We start from the raw sequence: 26,589 nt of genomic DNA on the forward strand, positions 1-26,589 counted from the left end.
CAGAATGCATAATTTACACGGGCCGGTGGGTTTTGCGAGAGTCGAGCCTATTTTTGTCAAAACATTCGAGCCGACCCACTCACACACACACACACACACACACACACACACACACACACACACACACACACACACACACACACACACGCACACACACACACACACACACACACACACAGGCGGAGACAGCTGTGCAGGTTCCATCATCTTTAATAAAAGGCACATGTACAGCCAAAGTGAGATGAGTGAGTCCACCAGCATAGAGACGAAGCATCAAAAACACAGAAATACAGGAAGCAGAGGTCGGGAGGAGAGAGATCTGCCTGCTTTTACAGTAGAATCTACATGAGTAACATCATCTCGCTTCGTTCAAGTCCGTCTAACACCAAGATGTGTCTGTAGTCAGGTCAAACGCCTCTGGAGCCATCCCGCCGCTCCCATACACACCGCTTCATGCAAACTCTTCTTCTGTGGTTCAGTTACTTTGTGGTAAAAACCGTATTAAATTTAGGAGGGAGAAAAAAAAACAAAAAACACAAATCACAAAAAAAAGCAAGATTAACATAATTAGATAAAAAAATTTGTTATCTAAGGAGCGATTAAACTAGCTTTGATTTCCTCAAAGGTGTTAAAAGCAAAAATCAAAAACAGCTTTTTAAAAAATAATTGCTAAGAAAGCATTTTTTTTAAGTAAAAAAAAAAAAAAAAAAAGAAAAAAAGGAAAATGCTTGATGTAAAACAGCTGAAATAAATATAAACACACAGCCTGTTTAGTTACCAGAAAGCAAGTGACACAGCGAAGCCCCTGAATGTTTTGGTTCCGTCCTGCACAACGTCACAGCTGTGATCTGTTGACACACACATTCATTCATTCATTCATTCATTCAAAAACTCAACACTCAATCAAAAAGAAAAAAAGATAAGAAAAAAAAATCACAGATACTTAAATATTCAGGGTTAAAAGAACAGAAGAGGCTGTTAGTGTAACCACGGCAGGAGGAATAAGAAGGAACTAAAACGCAGCGCGGCCGTCTCTCCCCTTGAAGGGTGGAGGGAAGGGGTGGTGGCGGTGGAGCGCTGGAGTCGCTTAGCAGATGCAAAAATGACAGGGAAGGTGTTGAAAGGGAGGAAAAAAACAAAACAAAACTGGTGTGCAGAGGGAGACGGGGAGACAAAACACACATCTGCCCCCTTCCGCCCTCATTCACACCTCCAAACAACAGCTGAGCAGAGTCAGTCACTCTATTTTCGCATCATCGCCCGTCTTTGGGACGGGCGATCATGCCAGCAGAGATATCTGGACGCACGCTGTGGATCGTCGCTTCTTCTTGGTCGTTTTTTTTTTTTTTTCCATTTCTTTTTGTACGCAAACATTCAACAAGGCGCGCACACACACACACGCACGTACTTGCCTTCATCTGTGGGCGTCCAAAGCGAATCGTCGGTCACGTACCACAGGTACCACACACCCACACCCACCACCACCACCACCACCACCGCTTCTATCCTCCAATTCCCCAGGTTTCATCCCTCCAGTCTCGTCTTCACAGCAACTCACAGCTTTCTGGAGAAAACCAGCTCACTATCTTGTAAAAACAGCGTTATTATGCGTGTTGTGATTAGCGTGTGTGTGTGTGTGTGTGGGTGTGTGTGTGTGTGTTAAGAGGTATCAATGGTTCAGTGGTGTCTCTCTTTAATCATCACGTCTTCTCTTTGACGCTGGCCTTCAATCAACGCACTCCTCCTTCATCCGTTCCAGCACTCCTCCTCCTCGCCTTCCCCCTCTAGAGGTCTTTATTTTTGGACTTGGAAGATGAACAGGCGCAGGTTGATGTTTTTGGCGGCCAGCAGTTTGTTGCACTCCACCGAGTCGGATATGGGCAGAGGGACGTATTCGGTCTCGTTGGTGTCGTTGCTGAAGGAGTGGTGGTAGATGACCGGCTTGATCCGCACGTCGTCGTACGGCCCCTTCAGCAGCAGGAAGGAGCACTCCAGGGCAGAGTTCACCTGCGTGCACAAAAAAAAAAAAAAAAAAAAACATGTCAATTTGGAATCAGCCCCTCTTTTATTTTGATACCCTGAGATAAAATCCAGAGCAACCAATTGCCTTCAAGAGTCAACTTGGAAACTTTCTCTCTCTCTCTCTGTCTCTCTCTGTCTCTCTCGCTCTCTTGCGGATGAATGTTACCATAACTGGAAAAAAAAAAAATCACTTCAAGTTTATAGTTTTACAGGAAACATTTCACCTGATTACATCTGCTAATCTGGCAGTGACATTTAAAATTTATCGCATTAATGGTTTAACCAAGACATCAAAATGCTCTCCTAAAGTATTTTCTTCTGTTTTTGACATCAGTAAACATTTTAATTGCAATAAAGACTCTGAATGTTGGGTTGTTCTCTAATTATATCACATTTACTGCAGTACAAGCATCTTTCTGACTTACTGTGTTCAGTTATACTGCAATTAGGGCAGAAACTAATGATTATTTTAGTAATAAATTAATCAGCCATTTATTCTGACACATTCTACAGTTCTTTTATTTAACCATTTAAGCCTCAGAAATACACTAAAAGATGCAAGTGACTCTTTAAAAAAAAAATAAAAAAAAGTAAACATTTTATTGCCTAAAATGCAACACCATAACATTCCTTTAGTAAATCTGGACCAGATGAAGCTAAAACTACACTACAGTGGACCCTCGCTATGTCGCGATTCACCTTTCGCAGTCTTGATGCTTTGCAGATTTGCATCGTGTTCTGCATTCTGATTGGATAAACAGTCTCTCCGCTACTTCTCTTCCTGTGTGTCAATAACGTGGTTTAATTTGTACACATACCTAAAAACAGCTTGCCAAATTTAACATAATCGATGGTGGTATGTCGGTTTGTAAGAATTATTTTGCCCAGAAGAAAAAAGAGCAACAACAGCCACCAATAACTATGTTCTTATCCCGAACAAACACACCTGCACCGTGGGCTTTAGAAGACAAAAAATGCGACAGAGCGGAGTCAGGAGGAGCAGTGAAATACAGGTGAATCACTATTTGTCCAACTGCACTTTGTATTTTTTTTTCATAATCATTTTTTTCCGTTCTAATCCAATGACTCGGGTCGTCCGCAATTTGAAGCCTTCACTTTGTATTGATGATTAAAATGAGTATTTTTCAGTATAGTAGTTATTTGTAAAAAAAAAAAAAAAAAGAAAAACGTTTATGCAGTACTTTTATTTGTTAAAAAAAAATGCTTGGCCCTGTAAAAAAGGTTTTGTTCTTTGTTTTAAATGTATTATGGAGTATTTCATTGTATAATAATTGTTAAAAAAAAATAAAGGTTCCTACTTCACGGATTTCGCTTATCGCGGGTTCTTTTTGGAAGGTAACCCCCGCGAAAAACGAGGGATCACTGAATTTGGGTTTTGGCTCAACATAGCCACAGACAAAGGTGTTTTTATCTTAAATGGGAATTTAAATTTTTTTTTTACAGTTTTGGCTTAATTGTAGCTCTGAACATGTTGCTTTAAAAACCAAGTGGCCTTTTTTGAGTCTAGAAACTCTTAACGATTAAATAATTCCTAAATTAGAGAACAATTATTTTAATAATCGATTAATCACAACTAATCGAATTAATCGTTACAGCTCTATTTGCAATAACAATAAATTAGGGATATTGTGTTTTATATGCAGTGTCAATTGCAGCCAAATGTCACCAAGTTATTGACTCCAGGGTGAATGAAGTCAAGCTAACCTCTACATGTGAACATTTTAAAAACAGCATATTTAAAAAATAAATAAAAAAGACGTCACAAAAATGTGCTAATGTGTTTTCAGCTATCATGCATCATGTCATGGAAGTTTGTGAAAAACTTCCATTTTCACGAAGGGGTGAAAATACGCTGGTGAAGATGGTTTTCTAATCACTCTCTACCCCTCTTTGAGGTCACCTGGTCGTGCGTTGCCATGGCGGCGCTAACAAGGAACTGGTGCGTTCAATCAGCCTGACTGGAGGGAGACGGATTGGACTGGGTTTTAGTTTATTGCTGGCTTTTGAACTGGAGTTGTTCAAGTTAAATGTGAATGTGTAAATTATATTTATGTTTTCTAGAAATTTAATTGAGTTAACAGAGAATGTAATGTTTATAAAGAGTGGATTTTGAGGTAAAGTCTTAAAAGCTGGGTGGTCTGAAACAGTACGCCTTGTTTGGGGAAAGAAGCTGAAGATGTATTACATTTTTACATATCTATTTATCTATATCTATAGATATAGACACATAAAATGCTCTGCGTTATATGGTTTTCTTGGTGTGTATTTCTGCCGCCTCAGCCATTTTAAAGAGACAAAGTTTTGACTTTGAAGCCTTACAGACATTAAAAATTGACTAATTTCATAACCATATGTTGCACAATTATCTGCTCACTAATTAGCAAATTAATTAAAGTATAAAACTTATCCTGAGGTGCTCCGTTAACATGAGCAAACTGAAATCTGTGGCTAGCATCTAAACTGGTGAGCTGCATTGTTTACTGCTGCTAATCTCATTTGGCTAATATCTGTGGGTTATGTCAACTGCTTAATCTGGGGATGTCCAGCTTAATTAGGCAGCCACCATACTGCAGACGATTAATGTGCTGCTCTCATGAAGCTTTCTGGTTAAATCCAAGTTTCAAATATTTTGTCTCTCTGGAAATGGGGACAATAACACAACACTTAAAGAGCAGATTTCCGCAGAAAGCCTGGGGTAATTCTGAAAATCATTAACGAGTCTTAACTTTTTGAACTTTTTTCTTTGAACACCCAACCACGAAGCGTTGCTCTCGCTCGGGAAGCATCGTTATTATCCCCTCCCTCAGGAGTGGAGCCATTTCAAGGCTCGTGGAGAAGCTGAGGCCATTTCTCAGTGCCTTGTGTGTCTAATGAAGGAGTAAGACGGCTGTGGGGACACGACCACATTAGGCAGCTCTGAGAATGAATCGCTCCGTGTTTCCCTGCCGGAAGAGCCGGTACTTGTCTCCAGGTCTCGGGCGGCCGACACGGCGAGGAGAGTGAAACAAGTGAGCACGACCTCCGGGGAGATTCCACCGCTTCTTAAATTAGATGAATAAACTGACTCACGTCCGTGGCTACCAACTATTACAATGCATTAAACAACGGTCCATCACACTGATTTCTCTTTTATTTCCAAAAATGCTTTATTCATCCCAGAGTGAAATTAATTAAACAAATAAACGGATAAACTTTGGATATAGAACGTTAAAATTTCGTTGGTCCTACAGGACATGATCAGGAAAACAAAAGCAATGTAATTGATGAACATTGCAGCACAACTGTTGCAGTTGGACCAGATGTTGATTTGAACTTTTCATCATTGTGCTCACCACTCTTCATGCAATTCAGCGCTAAAATCTTTAAGCAGTGTGGGCACGGAGAGCAGGGAACGTCCACACAAATGGTCAAATACGTCACTGGTATGCAGAGTCTGAATTCATGGCATTTAAAATAGAAATAGCTCACTACATGTTGCATCCAATCAGTCTTGCACAACTGGATATTGGACATATTGATACATATTGTACAACTCCTCCACACTTTTTTGCCACACAAAACTTTGCAAAGCTTTCACTACTTTGCCTTCCGCTTAAAACAGGGAAGGAAAGAAATGAAACTTTGAAACTTATTAGTTTATTTGTCAGGCACAAAGCGTATGGATTAATATTTCTGTAAACGTGTCAGAATGGATCTTTTTCCATCTGTCGATCTGGACAATGAGCTGGGACACAATGGGAAGATAAACAACTTTCAGACTTCTTCCCAATCTTATGCAGGCACTGGAAAATACTGAAATCAAACTCTGGACTTTTCCAGACTGTAGAAACTTTGATTTGTGTAAATTTGAAGCCCAAACAATATGCTAGCGTCCCCATTTCGGTTGATCTCAAATATCTTTATTAGAATTGTAGTTCACAGAGGGCAACAGTTTTCAATCTGACAGAAACTCTAAGATTTATACGTCAAAGCACTTGCTCTTTAACCTTTATCTGTTTTTGTTTTTTTTCTACCATTCTTAAACAAAACGCATCACAGAAAATGCATTGATGGAGGTTTTCTGTCTCGATGCATTTATTGAGAGAAACGCAGATTTCCATCATTGACCAGAGCACTCATTGTTGAGGATGTTTCCTTCCGGTTAAAAAAAATTCGACTAATTGAAATGATCCCTCAAACCTCTGGAGTGAAGTCATGTAGAAGGAAAAAGCAAACACAGAGAGAAGAGGGCGTACCTTGCTCTTGAGGATGAGCTGGAAGGAGAGCGTACGCTTGCAGGACAGATTGGGATTGCGCTCGGAGTCGTTGACTCGGGCCTTCAGCACCCACGTCTGGTTGAGAACAGTGAAACGTGGAGTTTCGTAGTACAGCCGAGTGATGAAGTCGTCAGTGCGATACGGTCTGAACTGCACCTCTGAAACAACAAGGACGAATCAGAACGAGGAGAAGGAGCTGGAAGGTGTAAAGCGACCAGGTCCAAAATCGTGACCAGCATTCTGTACCTGTAAAGCCGATCTTCTCGTAGCACAGCAGGCTGAAGATGCTGTTGTAGAGCTGCATGTCTCTGCGGTGGTTCTGGTCCATCTCCCCCAGTATTCCCATCAACTCTGTACCAGTCTTGGTCGGCAACCGATTCTCTTGTACTTGCACTGCGTCACCCTGGAAACATGACATGCTGAAGCAGCTGATGTAGGAAAAAAATAAAAATTAAAACGCAGATGCTGCTTCATATAAATTAGATCGTTTGCTGTGTGAGGGTGCTGTGGGCCCACTTGCACTGATTGTACAAAAGGTACTAATTAACCCAGGAAGTGACCTGCAACAAACGAATGCAGTGCTGGGATAAGAGCACAACCTCCTAGGGAAAAAGCCATAGATTCGTATCAATTACGCCATGGATAAAAGGTGAATTTTAATAAATACCTGTTCCTCTCTAAAGCTAAAACGAGGTATTAATAATTTGAAAGGTACTACTTAGTCTCTGCAGTGAGGCAGAGCTAATTGAAGTCACCCTTGTACAATTCTCGGCTTTCACTGAAAACTTTTGTCTTACGCAATCCAACCGGAGCCAGGAGAAAAATACGAGCAATCTGTGGTTATAATTACAGCAACTTAAATATGGAGCTGAGGGTCCAAAAGAACCTGACGACTGTATTTCTGACAATAACATCCTGAACGCTGCATCCTGGCAGGAGGCCGGCCACATTTTCTGCCTGACCCGACTGAAAACCACCTGGAGTCTGCCGCGGCTGCTGTCATAACAACGCCCGCAGACGCAGGGCTCGTCAAGGCAGGGTCATCTTTCGCCATGGAAACAACCTCGCAGGATTTCAGACATGCCTGAGAATCACCTGTGACTAATGCGTGCTCTGTAATCACTTCAGCAGTTCATCTCCTTGGAGTCTCCGCCATCTCTTTCCATCTCAACTCAGAGACGCTGCGATTCGCTGGCTGTCGGCACAAATACGCAATCGCGCTTTGCAGTAAGAAATGGTCACTTATGTTTTTGTATCTTTGAAAGAACTGACTTTTTCTTCATATGATCCTGTCTAAATTGGTTCTGAGTGTTGTCTTATTATCGTATGTCATATAGGGAATTATAAGAGCTTCACTTTTACATCAAAACTGCAGCACAAATTCGGACATTTTTATCGCCACTTTTATCACAGAGCACAGTGATTTAACAGTAAGAGAAATAAATATTGCCTCGTTAAAAAAAGTGAATTATATATCAGGCCCGAAGGATTTTTTTTGAAGGTCAGCATGAAACACAATTTGTCTCCTTACAATTTGCTTCTATATTGCTTTTTTTTGTAACTAATGTTCACATCAGACAAGCAGCATTCGGTTTCTATACTCCACTAATCTGGAACAAACTACCAGAAAACAGCAAAACAGCCGAAACACTGAGAATCAAAGCGAAAACTCCACATGTTTAGAGTTGCCTCTGATTCCCAAAGCTCGGTATTGATCAATAAGTTTGACGATTTTGATAAAATTGTTGCTTGTTTCATACTCAATTGCTGAATTGTGTTTTTATGATGTAAATAAACTATCCCAACAAATTTCTAAGTGTCGTGTTTTCACACCAGAATAGTCTACAATTGGGCAATGAAGGGGGAGAGAACAAGACGTGCTGCTGTGGTTCCAGAGACACCAAATGACGCATTTTCAGATCCCATAAAAGCCCATAAATCCCATGCAGAAGATGAATCACTTCCTCCGTTTGATTTGCTTGTACCCATGTTTACAGGTCCGACAGAGTTTGTATCTTTGGACCACACCAGAGTTCTAATGAGCTTTTACACATGAACAACAGAACAATTCATATTGGACCAAAAACTGGACTAAGGCACTCAGCTGAGATTCGTGACTCGATATAAGAAACAAGCTGGGGAAAAACTAGTCTGTGAGAGAGTTTCACACACTAATGCGAACCAGAAAAACCCAGAGTCGGCTCTGCTTCTGCTCGCTTTTTTCATTTTGTTACCAGCTGAAATAACTACTCTTCAAACTTCCACTTGACAGCAGACACATTTATCATAACAGATAACTACACAGCCTCAACGTCTCTTGAGCAAATAAAAGTTAAAGCAAAGCAAAGCGTTAATGACCATATTAACAAAGTGGAACTGTTAATATTTCTCAACATCCTGTTATTCAGCACATTATTACCGGCAGTCCTATTATCCTCCGGAAGATTAAGAGCATTTAACGTTTCTGGCTGCTCATAAATTAGGATAATTTGTAGAAAAAAACTAATTGTGGCAAAAGTTATTAATTTTCCCCATGTGTTATTTTTAATGTCTAATTGAATGGAGCTGTGAACCTGTCTTGGCACTCCTCCTTCTGGTGTCTCTCCAGGCTGGAGCGGGGGAACTGCTTTAGGCAAAAGGTACATTCTGTCGGCAGCTCGCTGACAGCCTTCTCCACTGCAAGGTTCCTACAGCACAGGTTCTTGCTTATCTCACACCTACATGGACACAGAAAAACAATGATTCACACGTCAGCGCAGAGGCATAAATAATATTTGTGGAATCGGCAATATGGTAATACAAGTTTGTGGACATTGCAGAGGCGGTGGCTCACTGGGAATAGGAATAGATCTGCTAAGGCAGATTCTTACTTCAAGACGTACAGCACAGCACGCAATCAAGTTGTCTTCACTTCTGTGCACACGGTAAGTCAGAAATGTCTAAGAAAAATATGCTGGTGATGATCAAGAAAATGGTTTCTTGGCTATTGATGAGCTTCAAGTCTTTTTTTTTTATTCCCTAAGATTTTTCCAAAAAAATAAAACCTTTTGTCTTTAGTATGTTTGGCAAAATTATCCAGATGTTTATTAACACTTGCATATAAACTGGATCTTAAAGCTGCATATGCAATTGAATAAAGTTTGTCAATTTTTTTTTTTTTAAACACTGGACTGCAGAGGCTCTGAGTTAATTCACACTTTCAATTTATACCAAATTCTTACAATCTTGTCCCAACCTAAAAGCCATGTAGTCAACTGTTGCTTATTACCGCTACCTCTTGGTACTGAAGGGTTTGGGCGCGTGAAGGACAACAATAATCGGAAAATTGCACGAATGTTATCAGTTTTAATTGTATGTAATTTTCTGAAAACCATGCATTACTAAATATGGTTCTAATCCTAATGTTTGGCAGCTGCCTCATAAAATTATAAGCAGGATTAAACCACAAATCCCTAATATTGACCACCTGCTGGTAGATGATATGGGAAAAATAACATAACTACTTTTTCTTTTACAGTAGATCATGGGTTAATTAATAAAAAAAAATCCTTTAAAATTGTTGGCTGTTAAAGCAGGTACACAACATCTAAAGAAAAGGTATGCATTGATAGCAGGATAAAATTTCCTGCTTATTCTTGGAAATCATCAGGCACAAAACGACAAAAACTCTGAAGGCTGAGGATGGCAAAAAGGTCAGATGATGAACTGAATCAGTCACAGAAAAACAAAATGTAAGGAGGGACTTTTGAGTAAGATGTGAAAACTATGTGGGAACGTAAAGCAAATCTATACCTGCTGTATGAACAGACTAAACAGATCACGATCTGTTTCCTGCATATGTTTATTTATGTGAGCTTTTCACTAAAAGTACTTGTTTAGTAAAAAAACACCCTAAGAAAGAGTCAGCTGGTATTTTAGTCATATTGGCCTGCATTGTTTTATGACTAGAATCAAATGAAAATCTACGGACTTTGAAAGCTTTGATGGTTTTCTCCTGGTATTTCTGGGAAACCTGGTGTGAAAACAGTGAAGCGGGTTTACCTGCAGTTGGGACACGTGGCCTGTTCCTCCTTGAGACGAGAATCGGCCAAGAGGTGAATAAAACAGCCAGCACACATCAGGTGTCCATTGGTACACTGACAAAAAGACAGGACGAGTTAGTAAAGATTAAAAGACACTGGAATGCAGAAAGAGTGGATGCCAAAAAATAAAAAATAAACATCTAAAACTCAGTCGGGACATTTTTTGCAATTGTTAAAGTAGTTTGTCATAGTCTGGTTTAATTTTATATTATCTATTTTAGGGATAATAAAATTATATATCTGTTTTTGTCCTTATGTTCTTATGTTTTTGTTGTTCCCATTGTTTGGCACTTTTGAGGTTTTAAAAAGTACATTATAAATCAAATTAATTATTATAATTATAGAAGTATGGCCTTTGTAAATAAACATCAACACATATTTAGATATGAAATTATATTACATGTTTGGATAAGAGGATACAAACCTATTTTATACAGGCTATTATTTTGGATCTATTAACATTTTGCTGGAATTTCTTGCATCACTAGTAACATGCAGGTTCAGGTACTTGCAGCATTTTACTGTAAGATATAAATACAAGGCTACATTTTCAAAGACTCTCGGATCAAGAGCTATAAGCGTTCATATTATGGTTGTATCCTCGTTTAAAAAAATAAGCAACAATTACAACTACACGTGTATAATTTTTCTTAAGAAAAAGTGCAGAAATGTTTTTAAATTGCTAATAAAGAGAACACAAGAATCATTACTGGCTATAAGAAACCCGGTCAGTGCATACTAGATACAGGGGTAAAAACACATCTTAATCCAGGTTATTTTCGGATATTTAAAACTTTATTGGAATCTGCACTAATGTCAATGCATACTTTTAGAAAGTTGCAGTTTAAGACTATAATTTAAAAGACATTAAACAAAGGTGAAGATTTGTCAAGATGGACATTTTTGTGGGATGATTTAACAAAAACTAAGAAATCATAGTATTTAATATAAAATATGGATGTTTTACAGTGTTAATGACTCATGTGCAAATTAAACAAGAGAGGCTGTACTCCACTGAGGTTGACTAAAACCATAAGTGTCTGAAAATTGATCTCAACAAAGGTTGGAGGTTATTAATGGGCTAAAAGGGAGATAGAAAGTTAATGAGGCCAACATGTAATAAGTGGGATGGGGCTGTTGTTTTTCCTGAGGATGAACAGAGAAAAATTCATCCTACATTATAAACTGGAGTTGACCACTGGGGTGTCTGTCCTCCACATGGCTGAAATTTACTGTTCGGACACTTTTTCAAACTGTTGTTAGATCAGGAATCAGTAAAAATAACAGAAATGGGCCCACACATGCAACAGGTTGACTGTTAGGTTTGGGACACAGAGAGGAGCTTCTATTGTGGTTTTTCCAGCAGATTTATTTATGCTTGACAGCGAGGTAATTAAGGAGTATTAGGGCTTTGGTTGTGATTGGCACCACCTTTACCTGATACACAGACGCCTTGGGCAAGTCTAGGCACACGGTGCAGCACAGCACCGAGTACAGTCTCTCCTCCAGCTTCCCTGACTCTCCTTCGGGTATTTTCAACCTCTTTTTGGGTGGCTCGTCCGGGTCAGCCTCGGGCCCCTCTCGCCGTATAGCGACATCCTCCTGCATGGCCGCGACCCCGGCGACAGCCTCCACCGCTGCCCCCACGGCCCCGACCCCCAGGCCGGCCGAGGAGGAGCTTGGAGCGACCGCAACGCCCACGTCTCTTTCTTCCAGCGAAGACATTGCGATGGCTGCCTGGAAAAATGCCTGTTATGTACCTGCCCGAACCAGGCTGAGCCCGAAAAATATTAGGACGGTAGCTCGGGTTAGCTAACAACCTGTCGAGCTAACGTGAGCTAGGCTAACGCGTCAGAAGCAAGCTCACTGTGAACACAGCCCTGTACACAGGAAGGTTGATTTTAACAAGCCAATTCTTAAGACATAACGAGATTTTATAGTAGCTACTAATGAAATCAAATTTTGACTAGTTTAGATGACTTACAGCGAGGCTAGCAGTCCGTTTTCCTGAGCCCAGGCAGAACAAAAACAACTCGGCCTCACTCAGCTGTCCGTTATTCGCAACGACAGCAGGTAACGACGTGCCCTGCCAGCGGCCCTGTTCGGCTGCTCTCCCCCGCGTCCCTGCCTGCTGCTCCGGTACCGGCTGGCTCTCGATTTGTCTGTCTGTCCACTGGACCACGACCACCACAGCTCTACAGCTGGAGAGAGAGTTCTGTTGGGACTTGTCTCTCTGGCTACACAGCCATCTTTGTTTTGTTTTGTTTTTGTGTTTTTTCCCCCTCCTGTCCGTTCCCTGACTTGACCGTGTACTACTTTTTCTATTTCGGGAAGGTTCTAAATTGTAACACTGGGCTCCATGCCGAAAATTTAAAAGTAAATGTATAGCGCCTGCATATGCAGGGGCCTCTACGCTACAGTCGTAAATTGGCTGACAGAAGAATGTTTTGTTGTGGCAGATGACTTGGGGTATTTAAAGAGCTTGAGACACGCATGCGCACTGAGCATCTTTTGCCAGCGCTGACAAGGTAACCAAAACCTGATATGCGACAAAGTTAGGCTTCTCCCCCAGAGGATGAAATACTTCACGGTTATTTTTCTGTATCTTTTGACTTTCTTGCTGAAACTCACAACACAATACTGTTTTCTCACTTACTTTGTCTCAAAACTGTTTTAGTGAAATTTCATGAGTTTTTAAAAAAAAATCTCAAATCACACTACCTGGTTTACTTAAGTGATTATCAAATTTTTTCAATCGTAAGCCCTAATCTCAACAAACTAAGTTTAAAATCTCTTTGCTTGTACAAATACCTAGAGCTTAGGCTAAGATTTTGTGGGGAAATTTTTCAGAAGATGGGTTACTAATGAAAAGTAGCAGTCCTTTACAAATACAGTTTAAATCATGTTTTTAAGTAAAGAAAATAATAATATTCACATATTTTTGATAGATACGCACTAATTTTGGGTGCTTCTGCTGAAAGAGGAATGCTTGTTTGTGGCAGATGACTTAGGTTAATAGGTCAGCAGTTAAAAGGTCACCAAAACCAGATAAGTAACACCAGAGGATGAAGTATTTCTTAGCTGAAGCCCAGAGCAATCTCCTATGTTTTTTTTTCTTCTTTTGTTTTTAACGCCTTCTTTGCTTTGCTATGTCTCATGAATTTTACAATTGAAATTTTCCATTTAGTGGGAAATATTGTAAGCAAGAAGAATCCGATAATGTGCTTATTAATACAGCAAAAGGTTTTTCAATAGGTGCAAAATATGGTAATGTAATATTTGCTAAGTTTAAAAGTTGACTATAGGGAAATACAGCTTTTACATTAAGCAAATAACTATATTGTTATGCATTTAGCACAAAGGATATCTTGTTGTTATGCTAATAGGAAAATGCAATTCACAAAAAAATTAATGCATGCAGAGCAAAAGCAATGATCATTTATTGCAGTTCTTGAAAAGTCTGTAAGTTACAGTATATTACTGCTTTCATGTAAAACAGACAAATAAAAAAGATTTGAATATACGTTCACGAGCGACTACAAGTCAAGGGCTGAAAGTTTCTGCAATTAGCTTAGCAACAGTATCTTACAACATAAGGAGCTATTGGTTGCTGGTAAAATACTGTTTTTACGTAAAATGGATAATAATATAATTATATTTCTATTTGTACAAATCAAGAGGTCAAACATACACATTCTGACATAACATTTTCAAAGCAGTTCTGTTAGTTTTAAAATTATTTTGGTATTTATAAGAAAAGGTATTTTACTTACGGCTGTGAATTGGCTGGCAGAGTGCTATTTTGTTGTGCTAGACGACTTGGGGCATTGAGCATCATCTGGTCTGCAGTCAAAAGGTGATCAAAACCTGATATGCTACAAACCTAGGCTTGTCCGCCAGTGGATAAAATACCTCACAGTAATGGAATTTGATATTTCACTCTTGCTCTGAAGCTTCTGTCAAACTTTGATGTCATTGCTACTTTATTATGTCATGTCGTGAAGTCTTTAATATGTAGTTTGCTTCAAATAAATAAGGATTTTAAAACAACATGTCTAGGTCTTATTTATGCTATTAAACATCATAAAAATACGCAGCTTGCTAGAAAATAATATACACAACAGCCTTTCATTTCGACACATTCGATTTACAATCTGTATTATTTTGCTTCAAAGTTAGTTATTGTTTATATGCATTCTAGGCTACATCTCACATATATAAGTAAAACAATTCAATGAAACAATTTTCAGCAGACTAATTCCTAATATGCTCAATTATTTCAACAAAATACTGTTTTCAGAAAGCAAAAGATGATCTCATTATATTTCTCATTAGATGGGGAAAAACGTTTTAGTCACAAGCACAGCCTTTTCTCCAACGAACACATTCATCACTTGCATTTGTCTTACACATTTCCACCTTGTGAAAAGGTTGAAAGCATTTCTCCTAATTTTATTATATTGTTAATGATGTTAGTGAAGGATTGTTTCTGTAAACAATAAGCTACTGACACGTGACAACCAAACCACATCATTTGTGTTTTGGTGTCTGGACTGCACCATTAAAGGTCTTTTGCTGCAATCTATAAAATTCAGCTAATTTGAATGAATTCTGGGAATGTGTGTTTTGAGTAAGCATGAATAATTTAGCCAGAGCAGCAGGATCTTTGAGAGAGGCTTTAATTATCCATGGCCCACAGCACTGACACTTGACCATAGGCATTTATAAGCGCTATCCTTCCATCAGCGCCCCCAGATATACAGCTTAGAAGCCACAAAGGTTGTGGATGTGGACTGGCGGGGTTGTGGTGGGTTGGGTGAGGCAGGATGTCTGAGTGTCAGCTGTCTGCAATCGGGAGGGACAGGATTAACCAGCCCTCATTGGACAGAGAGATAGGCTTTATTTGGTGTGTGTGGAATGGCAAGGGACCAGTACCCCCCATAGGTATGCACAGAAAGTTTATCCAGTAGCTGAATGTGGTCACACACTGCCCTCAGTGTGTTCCAACCCTCCACATTGTTTACAATCCCTTACTACACATTCATTTAGACATTACGAATGTCATCACGGTAAAGTCATACCAGCAGTAGTTTACTATCAAAAAATATGCTATACACCAACTGTAAATGACGATAGAGTGAAATTTACTCATTTTAAATTGGGAATTCATATAATCATAAACAGACAAATTATCCAACTATATATGTACAGACTCATACTTTTATGTAATTAAAAATAGCTGCCAGCCGTAGAGATCTCATTTACAAAAGATACAAATGATTTGCAGAGAAACATAAACAAAAATACATAAGAACTGTACTAAAAAGGTAATCAAGCAACTTATAAAACGCTTCCTGTTTACAAGCTTCATTCACAGGGTTTGGGCAGAGGGTTAGTCATAACACAAAATCCCATGATTAGCTCCAAAATGCAGGACAAATGGCGTATGCACGTATATCAGATGCATCAAATCTCATCAATCAGACTCTATTTTTCTACGAAAGTAAAAACCCATCATCTGCCTGTCACCCAACGCTTCAATTACCAAAAAAAAATAAAATAATCAGGGCTATTGTTTGCAACATGAAAAATGATGACCCTGATCTAATTACACAATCAAACAGAGAAAAATCCCAGACATGTCGGGGCTTGAATGTGTTGTGACCATTTGCCTTGGTATGGTTTTCAGTCTATTTGTGGAGGGCGGCTGCAGGGTAGAGGTGTGAGAGCTTTAGAGCCGAAGGACAGAGCTGAAGAATCAGCTGCTGGTCTTGGATGAATTATGCTGTTCTCAGCAATTTGCTATTGCTGGTATTTGGTTAGAGCTGTCGGATCCACCGGTCACTGCTGTTCCCCGTTCTGCTTGGACTGCAGTTTATTCTGGGATGAAGACTCAGTTTGAGTTATGGAGGAGTCACTTTGATTAAAAAGGTCCACATTTGAGAGCTTTTGACCCAAATCCTGAATGTCTTCCTCGCTGTGCTGCTCTGCAGAGAACGTTTCTGGTTTTTCTTCACAAGCTGTTTCATATAGAGGTGTTTGCTTCTTCTTCTGGGAAGTGTCGATAGTGCTCATGTCTTCTAATTGGACCAGTGGAGTTTTGTTCTGGTCTTGTCCTCTTGTTGTGAATTCATCATGTCTCCTGGGAGATATTTCCTTCTTGGTGCCATAGTGCCCGGCTATTTGATTCGCCAGTGATTCTGCTGCTTTTGTTGGAGCTGCTCTGTGCAGTTCTGGTTTACCATCTGCTGAGTCCCTCTTAGTTTTGTCAGAGAGCGCCCTCTGGCTGCAGGCTGAAGCCAGAGCCTTCACCCAACAGTGCTGGAGGATCTGCTCTGCTGTCAGCCTCACTGTGGGGTCTGGTTTAAGCAGAGATCTGACAAGACCTTTAGCTTCTGTTTGTCCACAAAGAAAAGAAAAACATCAGATTCTGAAAACTGCAAAAGCTTCAAAGCTATTTTAAATTTGTTACACTTTACTTCCACTCATACTGCCTTGTGATCTCTTAAAGTGGTCTAGATCAATAGTGTATCACTCTTTATTATGGTCTCTCTGAGTTTGGACTTTTGCTGCTTTATTCAAATTGCCTGCCCAAAGAAGCTTCGTGCAATTTGCTTAAATATGAAGGACAGTAGTACCGGTTCAAAAATATGCACATAGCAATTGTAACATACATTATTTTCAAATATTGGAAACAAAAATAGCAAAGGGCATGAGAGAAGCAACGTTATTAGCAATGACCTTCTGAGAGAGAAACTTACAGAAACAAATTGTCAAAATCCTTACATATATTCGTCTAACGCAGTGACTTCAATATCTAATGTCATCAGTGCGACCAAACATTATATCCAAAATCTAGTTGCATGTTCACTGATACAGACCATAAACAGCTTCTATCACTCCAAGGGAAAGTTAAAATCTAGGATAGTCTTGTTTGTGCTAAAATACAATTATCTGGGGCGTGGTAGGGGATAGAGTGACCCATGTTTAAAGGCCTTGAGTCCTCGACACAGCTGTCACGGGTTAGACTCCCAGACTCGGCGATGCTTGCCGCATGTCTTCTCTTCTCCTTCCCCCTTTCCTGTCAGCCTACTTTCATATAAGGGGCACTAGAGCCCACAAAAAGACCCCCTGGAGGGGTATAAATAGAAATACGATTATCTCTCTTTCAAACAGTTGTTGTGGCATATATTTTAAATGGAAGAGAAACGGATGTAATAGGAAAAAGACTGAGGAAGTAGATGAAGTCTAGAAACAAACTGCAAAATCTTCACGAAGCCAGAAAAAGTTGTGAGAAATACAGTTTCACACAAGTGTTTTCTATTAATACGGAAAATATAAAGAAATGAGGCATGACTAAAGCTTGTACTACAGCACTATTTATAATATTGCCACCTGCCTGGATAATAGTTATTGTAAACAGAAAATACACCTTGTATTATATGAATGATATGCTCTAGACTCAAAGGCAAAAAGCACACTCCAAAGCTTCCACCATGTCATTCAACAAAGATGAATCCAAAACAGAGAAAAAGTATGAAACTCTAGAATTTAATGGAAGATAACTTTATTTTTAACAAGAAAACTTTTTTGTCAGGTTTACCTTCTGAGATGGAGTCCCAGTAGGGCGAAGGGAAATGAAGTTCTGCGTGTTTTATCAGTTTGAAGAGCTCCTCCTGATCCCGGTCCCGGCTGCGGAACGGGGCGAAGCCACACAGCAGGATGTAAAGAATCACCCCCAGAGCCCAAACATCCACTGGCACACCGTACCCTGCAGAGTAACCAGACTAAGATTATTAAAATAATCTGACTCACGTTCAATCACAAAAGTGTCTCCAAAGTACCTCACCTGTTTCACAGAGGATCTCTGGGGCTACGTATGTTGGTGTGCCACATATGGTGAAAACCGGTTCTGTTACCACCATAGCCAGGCCGAAGTCCCCCAACTTCAGCCGACCGATGCCAGCGGATACTTTCTCTATCTGAGAGAGAACGAGAATGTGAAATAGATAGCATGACCAGACTAGGATTAATCACCAAAAGTTAGGATTACAATTTTTCTGTCTGAAGACAGAATAATACAGCTCCATACTTTCCTTTAAGCTTAAAGCAGAGTCAGGCATATCTACATGTGATGCAAATCTACCAAGACAGGAAGTCTTTTCCTCTCCTGTGGCAACCATTCAGCTTTTTACTGAATGGTTGCAGTAAACATCAGCTGCAGTTTCTAGGTTTCCTAGCTACCTACTCACAGAGCAGTCCTGCTCCCTCACTCAGCTCCTTCAGACTAGCCAGCAGCAATTAGCAAAAACCTACTGGAGTTGCACCTCTGCTGAGCTCGTTATGAGCTACTTCTCAATGAAATGCTGGTTAAAAAAAACCAACCAAACAAAAAAAAAAACATTAGCGGATTAACAGCGGAGCGATGTTGTGATGACTTCCTGAAGGCAAAGATTCAGAAATAGAAGTTTTTAAAGAGACAGAGGTCCAATTTCAAAGTGTTTTATATTGAAGTCAAATTTCTTTTGGGTCATATTTGATATATACATCATTTTCATAATAATTGAAGGTAACATATGATTGTGCTATAAAATGGCACTATGTGACTGGAAAACACAGAAAACTGCCCCTTTAAAATTTTTATTTGTAAAAAAAAAAAAAATCAAAAATTCTATTTTTCTAGGACTTTAAAAGTATGGACTTCACTGGGTTTGTTATGAGACAAACAATCCACATGAAATCTCAAACACTTCAATCTCCCCTGATACTAACCAGTAAATTCTCAGGTTTTAGGTCTCTGTGGACGATGCTCCTGCAGTGGATGTAGTTCAGTGCTTCGCTCACATCCAAAACCATCCGTCCAGCCTCAGGCTCTAGAAACTTCCCCTTGTCGTTGATGGCCTCGAACAGATCCCCTCCGCTCACCAGCTCCATCACCAGGTAGGAGTGGGTACGGGTGTGGTGGTGGGCCAGCAGCCGCACGATACGGGGGTGACTCAGACTACCGAGGAGGCTCAGCTCGTTCTGCATCATGTGTTCTCGACCAACCAGCTTGGAGCGCTCCACGATCTTCACGGCGACGGGTTGGCCGTTGTCGCGCCGACGGCACTCCCGCACCACGGCAAAGTTCCCGTCTCCGATCAAACGGCCGATTTCATAGCAGCGCTCGATGTCAGCCAGCGTGAGGTCTGTGCCCTCGGAGGGGAGGACGCAGCTGTCTGTGAGTTGTGGCTCTGTCTGAGCTGAAGCCACATGTGGAGCTGGACGTAGAAGCTGTGATGGTGCAGAGCTCTTCTCCTTGTCTCTGCTGACTTGAGGAGACGAGGGGCTGTTAGAAACATCTGACCGTTTCACCTCTTGACCTGTGTGACGGCTTCCTTTCTGCTTCTTTGACACGGGAGGGAGTGGGACCCTTCCTGATAGAGTACTGATCAGTCCTGGAGCCAGAGGTCTTGACCTTGTTGCCAAGCAGTTTTCACACAGAATAGGAGAAGGGATATCTGTGTCTCTGAGAACCTCATTATGCTTGAATGGACCGATAGGAGAAGGATGTCTCTCTTTGACTTCCCCTCTAACTCGCAACTTCTGGAGGTTGTTTGGAAGGTGAGCAGGTTTTTTGCAAGAATTCTTCTTATTTGACTTCTGGGAGTCAGGAATACACTGTCCTTGCTGGTTTTTGTCTGCATGTTGAGACGTGGGAGCATCGGTGTGATTCTTGACATGCGTACGTGCGTCTCGTTGCGTCTCTTGTATTTTCCCGGTGTTTTCCGTCTCCTCGCTGTAGCCACTGTCAGCTTTAGCAGCTTTATCTGGCGCTGGCCGGAGTTTCTTCTCCCAGACCTGCAGGGCATCGGCGCGGTAATGGGAATGTTCTGGAAAAAGTTCCTCCAGAGCATCCTGCACACTGATCAGCAAGGGGCGGGCCTTTCCGAGAGCCAAGAAGGCCACTTCGCCGCCGAAGAAATCACACACACCCTTTACCTAGAATAAAAAGCGAAAAACGAGTTATCTAGAAATAACGAGTTGGGAGACAAATCTGGAACCGGACATCTGCTGAAAGGTTTCCTTTTAAGTAAATTTGGAAAAGCTAGATTTAATTGAATACGTTTTCTGACAGATGGAGCATTTAAACACTTCCTATTTCAAAAAAGGTGATCTGAATCCCAAAAAATGATATAGAAAGATAAATAAGACTAGTTTGAAACACTAAAATTTAACTTGTCTTGGGTCCAGTGCTCATGAGGAGAATAGGGAGTAAGAAGAGGTCTATTTGCATTTTTTTTCCTAGATCTTCCCACTTCATGTTAAGTCGGTTAAGGTTTGCCTCACCTCTCGAGCATGTGTCGTGTACAGACGAGTGACTCTTCCTCTGTGCCACCGAGGAAACCCCAACGCTTCTGAGAGATCCAGGAGCAGCTGCTCAAACGACACCACAGCCCTGCGGTTCAGCAGCACCGTCACCTTACAAAGAGCAAGAAAGAAAACTAAATCATATTGTTTTCTCTGTAAACTGAAAACACTTGTCCATGAACTGAAAAATACAAAGACAATAAATACTTATTCTACCTTAGGTAAGCCATTTGGTGTTAAATATTTGCCATTTAAATAATGAATACAATTATTATGTAATTATAAAGAGTACAGTAACAATTTTGTTTGAAGATTTCTGGTCTAAAGGAATCAAGCTCAAATTTTTTTAATCAAAGTTTTAAAATGTTTTACCAAAACGGCACCATAGACACAGTGAAACTTGGTGGTGTCAGCATCATCCTTTGCAGTTATTTCATGTGGTAATTTTGAAATTATGAGTTATTCCAAAAATCCAGTCAGTTTCGAACCAAGCTCTCTTAGGTGTTTATTTTAAAAACACTGGATTAAAGGGGGTTTAATTTTTCACCATCATGTAGATTTGAGGTAATTAAAAAATGGGTTAGTGGATAAAAAATGTTGTTTTTTTTTAGAAACCTGACAAGTCCTTGCATTCTTATAAATATTTAAAACATTTACATGATTATTTAGCAAAGATTACCAAGTCATGAAAAGTAACGTTGACAAAATCCCACCAGAGAAGACCGAATGAAACCAAATGATGTTTTTTGACAATTAGTTAAGTGTGGGATAACTTATGCAACTAAGTTATTGCGCCTTTTTTATTTTTTGTGAGTCCCCAAGGATTATTTCTTTGTATTTCAGTTCAGTTAAATGAGGTATATATCATATTCGAAATGTAAAAAGTTTGGAAATGATTTAATATGATGTCAGTTACTATGTGTCAAAAATCTGAAATTTTAACAGGCGAGTGTACACTTTTGAGAACCATTGTAGAAGAAGAAGAAGAAGTTTTATTTATATAGCACTTTTTCAGCAAGAAGGCAGTTCAAAGTGTTTAGTACTTATTCTAGATGACTGGTCCAAATTAAAAAGATGCTTAGGAGCAAACAACCTAAACCATGCCGGTGCTCACAAGTCACCAAGCTCACACCTTTGAGGGTAAAAATTGTGACTATTCTAAATAAAGAACCAATTTTAGCCTTAAAACTTCAAGAGTTCATGTTTGTCATGTAAAAAACATGATTATTGAGTTTATAATTCTCCAAAAAATATTTATGAACAAGCTTATTTGAATATCTTAATGCACAACACCAAGTACAACGGACTTTATTTAATATTTATTTTTGTTGTCATCTTCTGTAATACCCGTGCTTTATTTGTTTGACTTTTGAGTTAATCATTAAAACTTCTAGTGAACTCTTTGAAATGTGCTGAGAAGGGAATATGCTTATTAATTTACTGAATTTATTATATAAACTAAGTACTTTGTGGACACAAAATAACCTCTATAATCAATTGAAATATTAGGAAAAGTCACAGATTAAAATCTTCTGAGCCCTTCAGGAGATATGCCTTCTTAAAAAATATTAAATATAGTTTTTACCTTCCGCAGTCCATTTTGACTACACGGGCGGACAATAGTGACCAGATGAGGCCGCTCAGCGCTTTCCTCCGCATGCCTTGTGTGGAAGAGCGGTGGGTGAGGAAGGGGGATGTGGGGCCTGTGTACCCGCTCCACTTGGTGTGGGCGTAGGGGCCAAGGCTGAGGTGCCCAACCAGCACGCTTCAATAAGGAGACAGGGGGCCCTGAAACAAACAATAAGAAGGAAACTCATTTTAGACTAGTGAAAGTTTACTGAGTGACAGTCTTGTGTTTTTGTTTTTCCCCGAGACTTGTAAACATAGAAAAACTCATAAGTAACACAACACCGGCTCCTTATCCTGTGCGACTGTGTGTGAAAGCAAATCCGACTGATCAGATTTGAGCGTTTTCCATCACACGGAGTGCAGGGGCCATTTGAGATTCTTCAATCAGCATGCTGCACTGGTTGAATTATTCAGGCTTCCTTAAGTCAATAAAACCTTACACACGCACACACGTACGCACGCAAGCACACTGCTCTTTGTGGGGACTGAAGCCTGGTCCCCACAAGGGGAAAAGCTGTTTTTGGGTCAGATTTAGGACTAAGGTGTGAATTGAGTTTTGGTAAGGGTTAGGTATGTAATGGATAGGGTTAGGGTAAAGGTAAGGGTAAGGTTTAGGCTGTAGAAATGAATTGAAGTCAATGGAAAGTCCCCACAGAGATAGCCGCGCAAACGTGTGTGGGTCCCCACAACATAGTATGTCAGGAAAATGGTGTGTGTGTGTGTGTCCACAAGTTATTTGAAACAAACGCACACACACACTCAGTAAATACACACACACACCTACAAACAAAAGCTTGCTTGACCTCTTTTGGGCCCAGCTGCATCTGCATGATTAGTAGAGCATTATAGACTCCCATCATCTTTGATATTTTATCTTCTGGCATTGATGGATAGATATTATCTGTCCGGTCTAAGGGTTTTTTTGTTGTCTCCAGATTGACAGAAACTCAAGAGTAAGATGAAACAATAGTTTTTTTGCTAGCTGAGCATCAATTTTGTAATAGTTTTATACACATTAACAAAAGAAAGGTTACTCAGTACAGCCAGAAAAGCAAGTAGCCCTTCTGTTAACATGGGAGAAAATGAAACGCTGTTTACTTTGAAGACCCTACTTTTTAAGCAGCTGAATTACGTGTCTCTTACTAAAAATTACTCCATGCTCAACGGCAAGTCTCAGAAGATAGAGGTAATTAATGTCCAGATTGAAATAAAACGAAAAGAGGTCGGATGAGTCCATCGTTATCATAATAAATGATAATAATTAATGTTGCTATTATTAAGTCGTGCCCACGAATTAAACGAGATGTGGCCACGATGTGTTTTTATTAATTATTTATAACAGACGGGCACCGTAAAGACACAAAATAATTTGAGGGGGGGAAAAAACTTCCTGCAATAAATTTCAAGAATCAATTTAACCAGTTAATATTATGATACTCCAAAGTTTTAAGTATTTCTATTTTGAGCAAAAATTGTTATATCCTTCAAAAAACTCACCTGCCACTCCCCATTTAGTGTTTCGTATCCCTTCGCCTCCATTCCTGGCCTTCATAACGACGTCATTTATTTAAAGTAATAGTGAAAAAAAAAATTGTGTAATTAATTTTACTTTATCCCAGTATAATCATGAGTTGTTGCTGGGTTACTCTCCTCTGCTAGCTTTCAGGGAAAGTAACAGGATGTGCGAGGACCATGTAGCTACAGTGGTTGCCATGGAAATACGTCCCCTGAAACAGCTGAGGGCAGAGAAGACCGGAAGATTAGTAGTTGACTGTCAACATAAAAGAACTGAATCATTCGACGCTCTCCCGAGAATTATATTTCTTTACTAATCAGACTCTTGTCACTCAAATGTACTATTTTATACGTCTGAATTGTTTCAAAAAGAGATATTGTGGATTATATTATCTACGGGTTCAAATATCAAAACTATTTTGGTATCAAAATCGGAAGTTTTTCTCCGTATTTCCTCAACTTGACACTAACAAGAAGAAAAGCGCTCCTATGTTTACCCTGTATAATTTGCCTTTACTTTCGCATAGTCCCAACTTGCATGTAAGTCAAAAATTTAACCGTCTTGAATTTATTTAGACGGACATATAATAGGGAATGCAACTTTGCGGCTTAGTATTTAAATGGGGAGTGGAAAAACAAAGATGTCGATGATGTTTAGGAATTATAAGACATTTCAATGAATTTAAGATTCTGAAAAATATTTCAAACATTTTTTTCTCCTTTCTTATTTCAGGAATGATAATTGTAAAAAAGAAATAAAATAAAACATGTTTTATACTTAGATTATACTTTTTTTTTTACTTTTTTCCCCCTCCTTTTTTCTGATAAGGAGTAAATAGATACTCACTAAGTCTCTATTTACTTAGTGAATAGAGACTATCCAAATTATTGTAACACCATTGTTCTTATTTTAAGTTCAGAACTCTTATAACACATTAGACATGGCACTTGTATAAATTAAGATATATGAGAGTTTTAAAACGTTGGCTGTAAAAAGTCTGACACCATTGTTTTGCCTATAAGAAAGTAAAATATTTGGAAATATTTTTAGATGCAAGAATGATGGACACAGATAATTGTATACCTTTAAATTTACAACTTAATACACTGAAAGAGTGTTGTTTTTTTGTTTTGTTTTTGTTTGTTTGTTTTTTGCTGTTAAATCTCACACTGGCCAATGCATATTCAAGCTTTTTATTTTTTTTAACTTAATTCTTTTTTAAGTCACAACAAATTTAATGGAAAGTCAGAGTAAAGTCAGTGATGTTTTAGAACTATGAACGTTTATTCATCTTTTTTCAGTTTAAACCCACACAGCCTGCTGTGTTGCATGTTTTTTTTTCTACGTCTGTGAATTTCAATAATTCACTGAAACGCTACAATGCTGCTGTCTCAGTAACACCTGATGCAAGGTCTATGTTGAAAGAAAACTCTGGGTCTTAGAAAGAATGAAAAATCACACTGACAGTGGGCGAAAAGGGCTGGAGGCAGCTTCAGGGTGAGTTACCATGGTTTCACTGATGGAATCTAATAGTCTGGCACGCACACACACACACACACACACACACACACACACACACACACACACACACACACACACACACACACCCTCTTGCACACACATATACACACACAGTGAAACACAAGCATTGTTGGGTGTGAGTCCAGTTGATCTTTCAGAACCCTTCCCCCCTGGGGCCTTCGTCTCTACTGCAGATGCTGGATCAGGAAGCTCTAACTCCGGTTCCTGCTTCACATATTCATACAACTGAAATGTAACGTTCAAAACTGTTATTTTGAACATTTTTAAAGACTTCAACATTTTGTTGCAAATAAGGAAAAACCTTTTTTTAATTTAACACAATATTTATCTTTTTTTTATGCATTTATGTGTTTTATTCTGTTTGGTGATTTTCATTTTAGCAGCTGTTGTTTTAAGTTTATAGGATCGGTCAAAGTATAAACACCATCTGTACTACCAGTTTACCACCAGCAGAGGGGGTAAGTGGGCCTGGTGTATGTGGGAGTTTGAGTTTGACTCGCTGTCAATAAAAATGACTGCCAGGAAGCACTAAATGTTTTTGTATGCAGACGTATTATGTAGGTTTCACTGTAAAAATGGTGTGTGTAATAAAGATAAAAATAATAAAAATAAAAAATAAAAAAAGTCGTAGGAAAACCTTGAGACTGTCCTCTTTCTTTGTTTCTCCATCTCGGATTCTTTGCAGGTTCCCTGGAGGATTTGCAAAGCAAATCAAGGAATGCAATCTTAAACCTCTCGGAGGTGAAACAAAGCACAGATACACAAACAGTTAGCTAACCTTGACAGAGCCAACATGTGCTACCATGAAGAGATAGCATATTCCATCAACCCACACTGCCAAACTGAAGATTTGAATACTGTTAGAACATGCTGGAACATGGGCTCTTTAGATTTAACCTTTCACATTTATTAAAATGCCCAAAGCAACAGTTTATGCATTTACTCTTTCACAAGGGTACACAAAGTAGTGTGAACAAAACCGATGTTCAGTGAATACATGCACCTCTTTTGAAGAACCTGATTCAAAAGCACCATCCACGTCACAGCCAAATGAAGCGTGATGCATCCAAAATACTGGAACGCCGTGACCCTCACAGTTCAAAATAGAGGCCATAAGACTCGCTTCTCTTTGTAGTCAACATCACCTCTGTTTAAATGGTTTTTAAGTGGT

The 26,589-nt window shown here is 39.5% G+C and overlaps 2 protein-coding genes across 2 annotated transcripts; both read right to left on the minus strand.

Moving 5' to 3' along the window:
- Positions 1-192: 192 nt before the first annotated feature.
- On the minus strand, positions 193-12,855 carry cyhr1 (cysteine/histidine-rich 1). The gene is given in 7 exon segments (XM_044138643.1): positions 193-2,007; positions 6,279-6,457; positions 6,546-6,668; positions 6,671-6,702; positions 8,873-9,016; positions 10,341-10,435; positions 11,819-12,855. Coding segments are annotated over 7 exon segments (1,074 nt in total). The 5' UTR covers positions 12,107-12,855; the 3' UTR covers positions 193-1,794.
- Positions 12,856-14,076: 1,221 nt separating this feature from the next.
- dclk3 (doublecortin-like kinase 3) lies at positions 14,077-24,052 on the minus strand. Its single transcript, XM_044138644.1, has 7 exons — positions 23,858-24,052; positions 22,317-22,519; positions 20,711-20,842; positions 19,154-20,362; positions 18,231-18,363; positions 17,985-18,152; positions 14,077-16,776 (listed from the first exon to the last, which is right to left on the minus strand). Exons 1-7 carry the CDS (start codon positions 23,910-23,912, stop codon positions 16,223-16,225), a joined length of 2,454 nt encoding a protein of 817 aa, XP_043994579.1. The 5' UTR covers positions 23,913-24,052; the 3' UTR covers positions 14,077-16,222.
- Between the last annotated feature and the right edge of the window lie 2,537 nt (positions 24,053-26,589).

Source organism: Gambusia affinis, linkage group LG14, assembly GCF_019740435.1.
Source record: "Gambusia affinis linkage group LG14, SWU_Gaff_1.0, whole genome shotgun sequence".
NCBI classification, from domain to species: Eukaryota; Metazoa; Chordata; class Actinopteri; order Cyprinodontiformes; family Poeciliidae; genus Gambusia; species Gambusia affinis.